This window comes from Trichomonas vaginalis, chromosome I, assembly GCF_026262505.1.
Source record: "Trichomonas vaginalis G3 chromosome I, whole genome shotgun sequence".
Taxonomy (NCBI): domain Eukaryota; phylum Parabasalia; order Trichomonadida; family Trichomonadidae; genus Trichomonas; species Trichomonas vaginalis.
The window spans coordinates 5723237-5737425 of NC_067203.1; the positions used below are offsets into that span (position 1 = coordinate 5723237).

A 14189-nucleotide genomic window follows, 5' to 3' on the forward strand; every position below is an offset into this window, starting at 1 on the left:
ACTTGAATATACGTATGAAAATGACTCATGAAATTTTTAAAAATTGAATTTGTTTTGCGAAGAATGTGCATCAGTAGCATGAAAATATTATGCAGGTTATGTATTGATGAAACTATGAGTTATTCCTACTTTTGCTTCATATTTTTGTTTTTGCATTCTCAATAAGGCGCAATGAACCAAATTTGCAGATTAGATCATTCATTATTCCTTGTTTTTACATAATGAGCATGCATAAATTCAAATACCTCCTTGAAAATCCCTATAAATGCTTCATAAATCTAATTGATTCGCTTTAAAACAAAATTTAATAGAAAATTTAATTGACATATTATATAAAAATCTCATATTTCCGAAGTATTCACGCTAATTGAATTTTGTAAATAAATCTTTATCTATTTCTTTCCTTGATCAACATGTTAGCAGCCAGTATGCAGAATTCCAAGATAATGAAGTTCTTCTCAAATATCCATGCAGTAAAGACACAAATAAATGCAATCCATTCAAAATTGAATTCAAACCAGGTATCTACCTAATCGAACTATGGGGTGCATCTGGTGGATTCACTGATATAAATCCCGAAAAAGGTGGATATGGCTCATATACATCAGGAGTCCTACCCATTACTAAGAAAAGTACTTTCTATATTTACCTCGGTCAACAAGGTAAATTCAACGGCCTTCCAACCTTTAATGGAGGTGGAAAAGGTACTCTAACAGTTAATGGAGAATCTTACTCAGGATCTGGTGGCGGCGCAAGTGATATGAGATATGTTTTAGGTGAATATAATGAAACTAATTCCTTGAAGTCAAGAATCATTGTTTCTGCGGGTGGTGCAGGGTCAACATTCTATATTTCTGCATTTATTCAAGGCGGTCATGCCGGTGGAATCAATGGGTTTCCTGGCTCACAATATGTTTATATCAGCTCTTCAGGTACTCTCACTAATTCAACTGGTGCAAACAATATTTTAGGTGGCATATCAGGCTTGGCAGACGATAAGAATTCTAGTTCCATTATCAATGGCTCCTTTGGGATTGGTGCAAATCCTTTCGAGACGGGATATGGCTCAGGAGGTGGAGGGGGTTATTATGGAGGAGGTGCAGGGAATTCTGCTGTAAATACTGTCGGAACTGGGTCAGGAGGATCATCTTTTATATCAGGATACAAAGGTTGTAATGCGATTTCAGAAAAATACACTCTGAGTAATCCAATTCACACAGGTAAACCTGAACATTACTCAGGCTTTGTATTTGCAAACCCTATTATGAAAGATGGTCCTACTATTAAATATATTGGGAATGGTCAAGCCCGCATTACTGTTTTACAGAACATCTTTATTCGAGAGAAAAGTTGTAACTATTATTATACATTGAATCACCTTTTGTTTTGTATCTTCATTATTTTTGATGTTGATTTAGTAAAATGATATTTCCATAAAGTTATTTCGTTGTTTTTATATCTTGAATTTGATTCCACGTAAATATACTCTCTTTATTAATCTTTCTTTTTTACACTCATTCCCAGATTTATCGTTCTACAATTGGATGTTTCCTCAAATTATTTTCGAAAGCATTTAGATTTTAGTGATCATCTGGATACTTACTCAAATTTACGGATAACAACAAATATCCGCATATAGTTGTTGCAATTAAGTATAACATTTTCCAATCTTTTGATGGAATTATGAGTTTTTCCTCTTTTATCCTCAATATTTTTTCTTTACATTCTCATAATTTCACACATAATCAAATAGCTATCTGAAAACTTTCATAATTTCTTATTTGTACGCATTGATCTTATTTAAATTCAAACTCCTTTAGAATTCATTCAATATACATCCTTGATCTAATTGAACCTAATTGGTAACATAAACAGAAATCTCCTATTTCCTTAGAGATAGGGTTAATTGAATATTTCAAATGAATTTCTATTTATTACTCTGCAAAACCTCTCTGTTAACAGTCAGTATGCAGAATTTCAGGAGTATGCCGTTATGCTCAAATATCCTTGTAATAGAGACACCAATATATGCCATCCTTTTAGAGTAGAATTCAAACCTGGTATATACCTAATCGAGCTATGGGGTGCATCTGGTGGATGGACTGACAATGCGCCACAACACGGCGGGTATGGTGCATATACATCATGAATTCTCCATCTCACTAAGAAAAATATTTTCTATATCTATCTTGGCCAGCAAGGTAAGTTCAATGGATTTCCCACCTTTAATGGAGGTGGAAAAGGATCATTAGAATATGTTGATAGATCTTATTCGGGATCTGGTGGTGGTGCAAGTGATATGAGAATAATTTATGATGATTGGAATGATACTGATTCCTTGAAGTCAAGAATCATGGTTTCTGCCGGTGGTGCAGGGTCAACTACATTTTCGAGTTTTGTTCAAGGGGGGCATGGTGGTGGGATTAAAGGAATTCCTGGATCACAATATATATATGGACGATCTTCTGATTCCCTCACTAATTCAATTGGTGCAAGCAATGTTTTTGGAGGAATTTCAGGATTGCCAAGCACTAAGAATTCTAGTACTATTATCAATGGATCTTTTGGAATTGCTGCAGGCTCAATGAGTCCTTCTTATGGTTCTGGAGGCGGTGGGGGATATTATGGAGGTGGTGCAGGTAATCATGTTGGAAATACTGTCGGAACTGGGTCAGGAGGATCATCTTTTATATCAGGATACAAAGGTTGTAATGCGATTTCAGAAAAATACACTCTGAGTAATCCAATTCACACAAGTAAACCTGAACATTACTCAGGCTTTGTATTTGCAAACCCTATTATGAAAGATGGTCCTACTATTAAATATATTGGGAATGGTCAAGCCCGCATCACTGTTCTTCATCTTAGCATTTTGAACCGCGAAAGAGTCTATATTAAAAAGTGACTTTTTTTTAATATGACCTCTCAAATTTTTATCACTTTTTCATCAATTAATGAGCGGAGAATATTGGGATTTAGTTTCAACAATTGTAATAGTGCAGCTATAAAATATAGAATATACAGATGCATCTATATGAATTTGGTGCTGTTTTCTTATTTTTCTTAAATAGATCACAATTGATTACAAATATATCCTTAATAAATGAGCAATTGCATTCTATTATATAAAAGAGCAATCTTATTACTTTATTGTCCACTTATGCAGAGCATTACTAGACGTATTTTTTTTATGAATGAATATAGAGATTATAAAATATTGTCTGACAATAGTTTTTCAAAGGGTATTTTGCTATTTTACTTAAATATTAAAAGATACTGTACCAATAATCTTTAAAAACAAATCATTGAAAAAAAATAATAAATAAAAAAAATATTATATAAAATAAATTGCAGACCCTGGTCTATAATGAGGCCACAGATTCGTATTTATCGATTCCAGGGCTGGATTCCTCTCCTGCCGCCAAGAACAAGACGGCAATTGAGAAAAACGGCCCTGAGATTAGGAAGCGAAGCTTTGGCCTCAGCAACAGCCAGATCCTGTATCCGTAGGTGTTTCAGGGCTGAGGAGAGAGGAGACCGTCCTTGATAATGGTGATCTCCCTCAAACTCAGCCCTGAGGATTAACCTTGCAGACTCTGGCATCAAGAAAGGCTAGAGCTTCGTATTTAATGATCCCAAGGGCCGGATTCCGCTGAGAATTGTCCGTGATGTGGAAATTCTCAGAAAACTCGGCCTCTAGGATGTATTGGAAACTTGGCCTCATAAGGCTCCAGAGCATGCATGTTCCTTTCTTTCAGCAGAGTTTTAACTTGGTCGTCCTCATGAGGGACTATCAGGTCGAAACTACACCATGAGGATTGTACTTGCAGTCATGGCCTCTGCAGAGACCAGAGCTTCGAATTTACTGCTTCCAGGGCCGGACTTCTCTCCTGCCGCCCTAGATCAGGACGGCATTTGAGAAAGCCGGCCCTGAGAATTGTATGCGAGGCCCTGGTTCCTGTTGAGGCCAGAACCTTTGTCTATTGGTCTTTCAGGGCCGAGAGGAGAGGGATCGTCAAAAATGCGGACGATCTCCCTCAAACTCGGCCCTGAGGATTGTATTTGCAGGCTCTGGTCTCAGAAAAAGGCCAGAGCTTCCTATAAACGCTCTCTCGGGACTGGATTCCTCTCCGGCCGCCCGAATCAGGGCGGTCTTTGAGGAAACCAGCCCCGAGGATTGCTTGCGAAGCTCTGGCATTTTCTGAGACCAGAGCTTGTGAATTTCATTCAGTGCCAAGTTCCTCTCGGATCGATCCTAATGAGGACGACCTTCGAGGAACTTGGCACTGAGGTGATGAATTATGAACTCTGGCCTTGATGAAGGCCAGAGTTTTGATGCAATATCTTGATGGGATGAGCTTATGCTCAGTAAGCTCATCCCATCAAAACATTCGTTTAAAAATTGAATGAAAAATTATCGTATGTATTGAAATTTTTAAATAATAAACTTGAATAAAATTATCATATATAAAGAATAGAATAAAATAAAGCCGAAATTGAATAAAAATTTCCAAAAAAAATTGAAAATTCGGAAATTCAAACAAAAAACTACAAATTTCATAGGAAAAATAAAGAATTCAAAAATTTTGTATTTATAAAGTATCAATATTTATGATCAAAATGAGAAAGTGAGTATTATTTGAGAATTTTATGTTAAATGTGATATTTATAATTTATTAAAATAAAATTATTGATGAAAGGAAGTTGCATTTGCAATGTAATAGAACAAAAGCTTACAAATTTAAACTCCTTTCCAAAATAAAATAACTATGTGATATTCTTCATGAAAGGTACGTCATTTTTCAGTTCTTCACACATAAATGCAGGGTACAAGTGATGTACCCTGCACTTATATGTGCACAATTGGAAAAGTATTAGTCACATTCGCATCGAAAGGAAAAGTAAGCCAATTTCCAGATCTGACTACATGGATGCAAGAGCATATAGTAACCCGCTGCAACCATGCATTCAGTCCTGGAATTGAGAATTACACATTCACATTCAAATAAAAATATGGGAGACATGGTTATATAATGTAGGTAGATGAGGACTGCCTTGAAGACAGTCCTCATCTACATACATTATAGCCTAATTTGACTTGGATGTGAATTATTCTTTTGACACCTATTAGGAAATTTATCGGTTGATTTATTTAAATAACATAAGGTCTCACTAAATTAAATAAGGAATGAATTTTTGAAATCTCCTTCAAACTTTTATAAAATAATTTTATAACGAACATTATTTGAATAACAAAATAAATATCTAGTAATTTTGAAAAGATTTTTTTTATCAAAAGTTGTCTCAAAATTGAAAGCAATAAAAATACAATAAAGAGTTCAATAATATATTATATCAAAAATATGGCGAAAATCCTTAATTTATTTTCAATATGATTTTATTACATTCAATTTTGAATGATACAAAAAAGTAAGATTTCTTTGAATTTTTGACTCTTAATATCATTTATCTATCAGTTTGAATATTAATTCTATAATATGTAACCATATATTAATTTATATACGTTACTAACTCTTCTTTTCATATCAAAAACATATAATATGTTTAATTACCTTCATTATGAATCCAAATACATGTATTTCTATGTATATCATAATATATATCTAACGTCTATCATCAAATCCTATTTTTATCTATTAATCATTTAATAATTTAATTTCATTTGCAAAATATCCGATATCTGACTATATTTACTAAACAATAATCATCAATAACACAATATAACGCATATATAATAATAAAAATATGTGTATTCGATATATTCATTCTAATTCAAATTAGCATCTTGATCAAAACTCAATTATAGTCATTACCATTTATATATATATTCCCCTAATTATATCTAATTTAATTGTTATAGTAAACATTAATATATTGCTAAATGCTTAATATTGATTTTTATATAACTTTAATAGTATGCCCATTGCATAATATGATCATCACAAGAATGAGTTCTGATCATATGTGCAATCCCACATTATATAGACAAATCACATAAAAAAAGATGAAAAAGTGATAATAAATTGAGAGGTCGTATTAAAAAAAGTCACTTTTTAATATAAGGTCGATGAAAAATTGAGCGTTTTTAAAAAACCGCCGTTTGAGAGGAAAATTGTGAGCCCCGATGTATACTTTTTGACATTGTCAAAAACTTTGAAAGGACCAAAAAAATTTTAGTGTCAGAAAGTTTACAAATGTATACTTTCTGACAAACAGACTCTCAGAAAGTACTCAAACTGCGGTTTTTAATTTCCGCACTTTTTTTGGCGACCTTAGACTCAACCGCGAAAAAAGCTGTTTCTATTATTTTTCATTGAATCACCTTTTGTTTTGTATCTTTATTATTTTTGATGTTGATTTAGTAAAATAATATCTTCCTAATGCCATTTTATTCCTTTTTCTTCCCTGTGAAATCAAAAATACATCTCATAAAAATTAGATTGCGGATAAAGTATAGGTATATAAGCGTGATTGATGAATGAACTATTGTAATAATTATAATCTACGAAAAACTCTATTTAATATACAAAAACAAAACAAAATAAAATTAAAGAATATCCGAAACATTGAAAATCTTAGGTTGAAATGTAAGTGGAGAGTCTCTGTTGATAATTGATGTCTTTGTTCTAGCAGAATGCGGAGTTTTAACTTTGGATTTCGGAAACATTGCAGCAAAGTTCACAGAAGTTTGTCTAATCAAGAATTGTGATCTCTCTAGTGATGATAATGTATCACATTGTGTTTGAGTCATATTCAAACAAAATTCGCGGTAATTTTGAATCATATCATTAACCCAAGAATCTGGGATTGCATTTGTAAGATAAACCTTTGCCTCTGGATTGTATTCCATAAGCTTAACAAGACATTGAGCAGAATGCATTTGTGTTGCGAAATTTCCCTTATTTCCAAGTAATCTAACAAGATTTGGCAGTAAAGTGGTCATTAATTGGCATAATGATGGAGCTGCAGATTGTTTCTTAGTTAAAATATCAACAAAAAGCCTTAAAACAAAAGATTGTTGTAATTCAAGTGAATCTCCATCTTCTTCATTAACACCATCCTTTGAATAACTCAGGAGATCACTAAGAGCTTGTAATAAGAAGTCTCTTCTCTGAGATGAAGCGTTATCCATCAAATTAGAAAATATTAAAATTCCATCGCTTTGAATTTCATGATTACTTGAGCGTGTTAATACTATTATTTCATATAAATGATTTTTAATATCAAACATTTCGGATAACTCAGGTAACATCGAAATTCGATAAGATCTCGCCAAAGTCATGATTGCGCGTTCATTTGATGAATAAGCAACGAAATAAGGAAGTATAGTGTTCTGTATTGATTCGCAGAGGTTCGGAGCTGAATCTCCTGTACAAGAAATGAAAGTTACAGCTAAATTATGAAATTGATCATTATTTGTAATTGGTAATGCTTCAATAACTTTGTTAATTATCTTTTCATCAACCATTATCTGTCTTATTTCCGCTGAAACACAAATTGATGATAAGGTTGTCATGATTTGAATTTGATCTTCAGGTTCTAGTAGTTTTGATGGGAGTAAGTCAGCAATGAGTGTATGGCCACCACCGCTTACAAACTGTTCGCAGAACTTCTGACCTGATACTGCCTCGAAAAACACGCGTAACGCTCTTAACTGTAATGCAATTGAGCAGTAACTCAGGCAATTTACTTTAAAGAAGGAAAATATGTGGCAGAATACAAGGTCCGTAGAATTTCCAAACATCCTATCAAGTGATGCAACAGAAAATCCACTTGCTTTTCGGATAAATTTTTGTAACATCAAAAATCTGTTAAAGTTTGCATTTCTATCCCATTCATTTAGCCATGATTCGTAAATTTTTTGATCTTTTTGTACTTGAACTCTTACTCTGGGAGATAATTGTGCATAATTTTGTTTTTTCGGGTCTTGTGGACTTTTAAACTGAGACGCAAGTTGTCCTTTTATTATTGATATGCTGTAATAAGAACTTGCCATACCAGCTCCACGCAGAATATTGCTGCGCGGAGTTTTCGACATTTTTAATCTTATTTTGTAACGAAGTTTGAAAAATTCTACAGCATATTGATATTATTATAAATATAGGATATCTATTCTTCGAAGATTATTTTCGCTTAATAATATTGCGGTTTTTACTTATCATATTTCGGAGAAATGATAAAATTTTTGATTTTGGCTATAAGAATAGAAATATATACTTTTGTTGACAATTGAATACTTGCTGTTAGTTTTCCTCCACAATTATTCAGAGATTTGTTTTCCAATTACCAATTTTCAGTTTGGAGATGTTATTGGTTAGCAATGCACTTAATGCTTTTCATTCTTCAAAAAATTGAACTATATCTCATATTACAAAGTTTTCTTTTGACTCATATTAAACGCGATCAATTTGCAGACTTCAATTTAAACCGTCAATGAAAAATAATGCTTTATTATGCTTCATATAAGAGTGAAATTGAATTAATAAGTAAAAAAAAGAACTTTTCAAGATATTGGATTGACTGCACTTAATAATGCAGTAGAAAAATTCTTACATAAAAAAATTATGGGAGAAAAGACTCAATCAAATCCCTGTGGAGCAAAAAGGTAAATAAGGGGAAAAGAAGTTGATTAGTTTTTTGCGCGAGTAATGAAATATAAACCTTTTATACTAATAATGAAATATAATATATATAAACATACAATTATAAATTAAAAAACATACAAATAAAATATAAAAAAACTAAATTATTCATCTTGTTCTGTAACAGGATCTCCAGATCCACTTGATTGTCTTCTTCTTGCCAATTTACAGAAATTGATGAAACCAGCTTCATCACCTGTAATCAGTGCAGACTTATGCACACACATTGATGTCAACTTCGCTGTGTGAGGAGTTAAAGGACAATCGTGTCTTGGAGTTCCAACAGGATAAACGCCGTTATCATACAAATCAAAACATTGAGAAGTATGCATCAGCAAAGCACCATTATTACTGCAAACAATTGCAGCACCTTTGTAAGGAGCAGCCACAACATTTGTCACAGGAATTGATGACAAACTCGTGTGTGTTGGTTCAGTAATTACGTAAGCAGAAGAATCAGAAACAACGCAGAAAGAACAACCATTTGAAGGACTTTCCAAATGAACTAAATGGTTGACAGGAGGACAAGTCGACAACCAAACAGGTTTCATAACTCTTGCATCGAACAAAGAAACAACTCCTTCTCCAAATCCTATTGCTGCAACATTCTCTACACCGTAAACATGTGATAAAACGGAAATATCATTAATTCCTGTGAAACTAAACGTATTCTTAGAATTGTTTTCTCTTGTATCAATAAGAGAAATCATTCCATCATTGAATCCAGCGATGAAATTCGTATCATTCAATGCTAAAATTGATTTTACAGGTGCATTTCCTGTTTCTATCAATGTTTTTTGGAACAATTTATGATCAATTAAATAGATTTCACCATTATCATGTCCTACAACCAAAGAATTCTCGAGAGCAGCCATTGCTGTTGCTTTGTTCTTCAACAGTTTCGTTCTGTTCAAGTCAATATCCATAGTATTTGTGTCTTTAGTGTTCAAATACATGATTTTGTTGTCGCCAAGCAAAACAACGTAATTGTCTGTTGTTCCTATGCCGTCGATGAAGTTGATTGGCTGGTTGTCTCTTCTAAAAACTCGACAGAAGTTCGGTTTGACAATAGGACAAGTAACAACATTCCCCGGTGAAGTGTAAATGTTTTTTCTGACTGCTTTAGAGTTTTTATACGACATGTCAATGAATTGGCCTGGATCAGTGAATAATGTAGCTGTTATTGGTCGCGGGAACATGTACATCAACTTACGAGTCTTGTACCTTACTTCTGTATCTGTAGAACTCGAGAGTTCATTGAATTTCGGTAACAAAGCGTATCCGTAAGTTTTTTCGGCCATTCCACGACTGAACGCTACATCTAGGAGGTCTAGGATGGCAATAAGAAGACCGTTGGAGATGTTTCTGGAAAGCAAATCTTGGCAAACAGGTAAAATGGACTCATTGCACTGTTCTGAGAAAAATCTGATCTCATTTGGAGCAGAATTCTCGTAGAAAGCGACGAATACCTTCATTGTGATGATCTTGAAGCTTTCTTCGGTGAAATTGAACATACTTAGCAATGAAAAAAGGAATGTATTTAATAATCTGATTCCGTGAGAGGATTGAGCGATCAATGACTCTGTAAATATGGTGAATACATTGATATTGTCTGTTGTAGTGATGAAAGAAAAGTCAATTGCGATTCTTTCGTAAGTCATAGGAGTTAATCTCTCCAATTCGCAAGCGTATTTAGGAAGGAAGCTGGCAATGATATCTCTGGTTCGCTCGCTCCTGTTAGAGGCTTTTTCTAGTAAAGGATTTAAGAAACTGGCAAATATACCTCGAAATTCTCGTGGAACTGAATGAATTGTAGAAAGCATCTCGTAAATAACTTGTAAAACACGTGAATGTAAACTTGGTGAGTCGTATTTTTCGATTAGAAGAGAAAGTGTTGGAATACATCTGATAACTTTAAAATCGTCGGGAATTGGCTTGACAATTTGAGTGTATGCATCGAAGAATACGTAAAAGTTACTTGTGAATAAGTCTCTTTGTATTATATCGTTCATATAATCGATAACAATGATTTTGTAATCATCATCGCCAAGTTTGGCTACATCGAGAAGTTTTTCTGCATCTGTATTTGCATCGAAATCGTTGTTAAGTGAAAAGCTACGAAACATGTCGAATAAAACTTTCATTTGCTCTGAAAACGACTGTAGAATCATATTTTCTGCTTCTAATCGCTTGGTAATGTCTAATGATATTAAGCTCTTGATTAAATTTCGCATTTTTTCGTCCGCAACTTTAGATAATTTATCAGAAATTGTATCTTCTCCACAACCGTACTTCAATCCAGACATAACGTCGAATAAATGTTTGCCATCAGAGAAAATGAAGTATAAAACGCAGCCTAAACTGAATAAATCGGCTGCTTTCATATCAATTTTCTTTTGTTCGTTCGTAAAACGCTCGGGAGCTAAGTAATATCCTGATGTCGAGCTCGTAGTGAAGAAGTGATAGTATAGATTCATTCTATTTGGAGATATTGTCTCTGGTTTGTATGGGGCTAAGTCTGTAACATATGTAAAGAAAGAATCTGAGACGAAAATATTGGAGGGCTTTAGATCAGAATGGTAGAGACCACTTTGATGAAGTCTTAGTAATATGATACAAACTTGATAAGCAATCCATTGCTTTTCGACCATTGTAATAGGAGGTTCCTGGAAAACAAGAAGGTCTTCTAAGGATGTTTGGAACTTTGGACGAATCAAAAATGCCGTTGTTCCTTCACACTTTAAATCTGTATATTTCACAATTCCTGGGAGATTTAGTGAATATTCTTCTAGCTTGGTAAAGAAGTCTAGAGACCGTTTTGCTTCTTCAAGGGATATTATTTCGGCTGTATATTCATACGCTTTTAATACGACATTCGAATTTTGTATTTTTCCTTGAAAAACCATAAAGAAAGTACCAGATTCGAGATGCTTATAATCTGTAATTCCGATCTTCTTAAACATGGGTATAAACCAATCTTGGAATGAGGGTATAACGATTGAGTTGCCCATGTTTTTTGAATTCAGACTGAAAAAAAAATGTCAATTTTTTCTGATTTTTATTTGATCTAAAATTTTCGAACCAAGATATATTGAAGATTCAACATTTGATTAATTAATGTAGGGGCTTACTTCGACCAAACTGTTCGTATCGTAATCATGATTGGATTGTTTTTCGAAAATATGTAAAAAAATCTTCAAGCATATTATAACAGAGGATATTTAGCACATGTTCCTATAACTGATATATGAGAGAGCATTAAGCGCGAGAATCTTTATTTACTTGGGAAAATTAACAAAAGTTTAGAAAATAATATAATGGGCTCAATTCATAAGTGGCAATTGTATTTCATTTAGCTATATTTTCTAAGCATTGTGATTATCCAACTAAATGGTGTATATTTTTCAGTGAAAGAAATGGAAAACGATTTATTTTTTATAATTTCTATGATCGATAAGGGAAAATATATTGGCATAAATACCAGTAGTTAATTTTCTAAAGGATTTTTAATAATGTTCGTATTTTCGATCAATTCTGTTTTTATCCAGCCTTATAAGGCGAGTGGGGGACAAACTCGCCCATTGTCACTTTTCATTAACCTTAAACTTGTAATCTTCATTATTTTTAATTAACCTTATTTCTTTCCCAATTCCTGATTTATTTTATTCACTTACTATTAAAAGTCACATTTTAATAAAATATAATAATTTATTTATAGCATTTTTTACTATACTGTAATAAAAAATTAATTATAATAAATTAAATGTTTATTAAATCAAATGTTTTCTTTGCAATAATATTTTTAATGTTGAGTAAACAATGTTGGGATCAAGTGTATCATTTTTCAGACCTTTCTGAACAGCTTCAAGCATACTGATGCATTCGACTTTTTTAAATTGTGTCATTTCTTCGAAATCTCTTGTGACTTTTTTGATAACTTTAACACTTCTCTCTGAATCCAGACCTTTAATTTGCAACTTAATCAGGAATGAAGGAACAACACTGGAATATAACTCGATGACAAGTTCATCGAGTCGAAGATTTCGCCTTTCTGGGAAGTACTGGTGCTTCAAAACCTTGAAATGTGATTCCGAGATGTTGTTTGTTCCATCTCCTTCATTTCTATAGCGAAGCATCCACCTGTCAAGATGATGGCGCCACTGTCGGTCAAAGTATTCACGGGCAGCAGGTTCCTCATTTAAAATTTCTTCTAAATTGTTGTAAACTTCATCAGGATCAATTTCTTCCTCTTCAGAACCAAAGACCAATAACTTCATTAAGTTATAGAAAGTTTCGAAGTTGGAACGATCTTGAAACTTTTCAGCCTTTCTCATGACAGCGCGCAACACATGAACGCCACACCAAATGATCTGGCATAAGGGGATGGCTGTTTCAACAGCATTTGTGATTTGAGGTGCGCAGTCCATTGAAAAATAAGATGGTTCACGATTGATGGAGCCAAAATATGCTGTGAGACAAACTTGTATATTTTCACTTGTGTCGGGCCAAACGAAAAAATACAAAAACGGAAAAACAATTGATTCCGCGAATTTGCCAGTGACGGCATAAAATGGTATGCGAGAGCGCAAGAGCTTATAAGTGGAATCAATGTGATAAGTTTGTATTTGATGTGAAAAAGCATTTGCTTCGAATGGGGCGTAATAGAAAATCATACGATCTGGCTCGTGAATAAACTCGATGAGATCATCCGGAGAATGACTCTTAACCATGTCGACAAAAATTGCAAGAGATGTAACATCATCCGCTGAGAAACGGGTATTGATTGCATGAAGGCGTTTAGAAAACTTTTTTAAAGCATCTGTAGATTGTTGAAACATTTCCTGAATGATCCCACTATCAAATGGGATATTAAGATCTTTGAAACACCTTAATTGTGCGTAAACACGGTCTTGATTTGATTCAAAATATCTTGTTAAATAAGATCTATAAAAATATGATGTAATTTGTTGTGATTTGTTTGGAAAAGGGGCAGAATGATTGTGGGTGTTAATACATTTTCGTATGTGGTACTTGTCATCGGGAAGTGTATCAACAAGGAAGCGACATGGACAATTCGGCAACTTACAATTAAATTGGATTTGATTTCTTTCTTTCCTAGTTTTATATGAATAACTACAACCTGCTTGGATTTCTTGTTGCACTCCATACTTAAGCAACTCGATATATGTGAGTTCGTGATCTTGGATCTGCATTAAAATGAAATGATTTGAAAGAATAAAGAATTTTGAATATATTGGTCTTATTTTGATAAGCTTGGTCGTGTTTTGAATAGCTTGGCCATCTAATTCAATTATGATCTTTGAAAATTAGGTGAAATAAAACTAAACATAAATGTAAAACTAGGGATATGAAATTTTGGTTGTACACCACTTGTATGTGCCGGATACCATTGTGTCAAATTTTTTCTGAAATTAACTTTAAAAGTACTAAGTAAGATCATGAGATATAGCAATATATGTTTAAACCAACTTATATTTTGGTTATACACCACTTGTATGTGCCGGA

General features: G+C 33.4%; 5 protein-coding genes across 5 annotated transcripts, besides 1 other annotated feature; 2 read left to right on the plus strand and 3 right to left on the minus strand.

Annotated features, from left to right (window-relative positions):
- Positions 1-30: 30 nt before the first annotated feature.
- TVAGG3_0935790 (glycine-rich protein family) lies at positions 31-1471 on the plus strand (the record flags this gene model as incomplete). Its single annotated transcript, XM_001315623.1, has 1 exon — positions 761-1426. The coding sequence occupies one exon, from the start codon at positions 761-763 to the stop codon at positions 1424-1426; it is 666 nt and encodes a 221-aa protein (XP_001315658.1).
- Positions 1472-1785: 314 nt separating this feature from the next.
- Positions 1786-2905, plus strand: TVAGG3_0935800 (glycine-rich protein family; the record flags this gene model as incomplete). Its single annotated transcript, XM_001315624.1, has 1 exon — positions 2354-2905. One exon carries the CDS (start codon positions 2354-2356, stop codon positions 2903-2905), a length of 552 nt encoding a protein of 183 aa, XP_001315659.1.
- Positions 2906-6568: 3663 nt separating this feature from the next.
- TVAGG3_0935810 (armadillo-like helical domain containing protein 1 family) lies at positions 6569-8059 on the minus strand (the record flags this gene model as incomplete). The annotated part of the gene is made up of 1 exon (XM_001315625.1): positions 6569-8059. One exon carries the CDS (start codon positions 8057-8059, stop codon positions 6569-6571), a length of 1491 nt encoding a protein of 496 aa, XP_001315660.1.
- Positions 8060-8654: 595 nt separating this feature from the next.
- Positions 8655-11681, minus strand: TVAGG3_0935820 (TKL family protein kinase; the record flags this gene model as incomplete). The annotated part of the gene is made up of 1 exon (XM_001315626.1): positions 8768-11626. The coding sequence occupies one exon, from the start codon at positions 11624-11626 to the stop codon at positions 8768-8770; it is 2859 nt and encodes a 952-aa protein (XP_001315661.1).
- Positions 11682-12222: 541 nt separating this feature from the next.
- Positions 12223-14189: part of a mobile genetic element that runs on past the window's edge.
- Positions 12434-13876, minus strand: TVAGG3_0935840 (MULE transposase domain-containing protein; the record flags this gene model as incomplete). Its single annotated transcript, XM_001315627.1, has 1 exon — positions 12434-13876. One exon carries the CDS (start codon positions 13874-13876, stop codon positions 12434-12436), a length of 1443 nt encoding a protein of 480 aa, XP_001315662.1.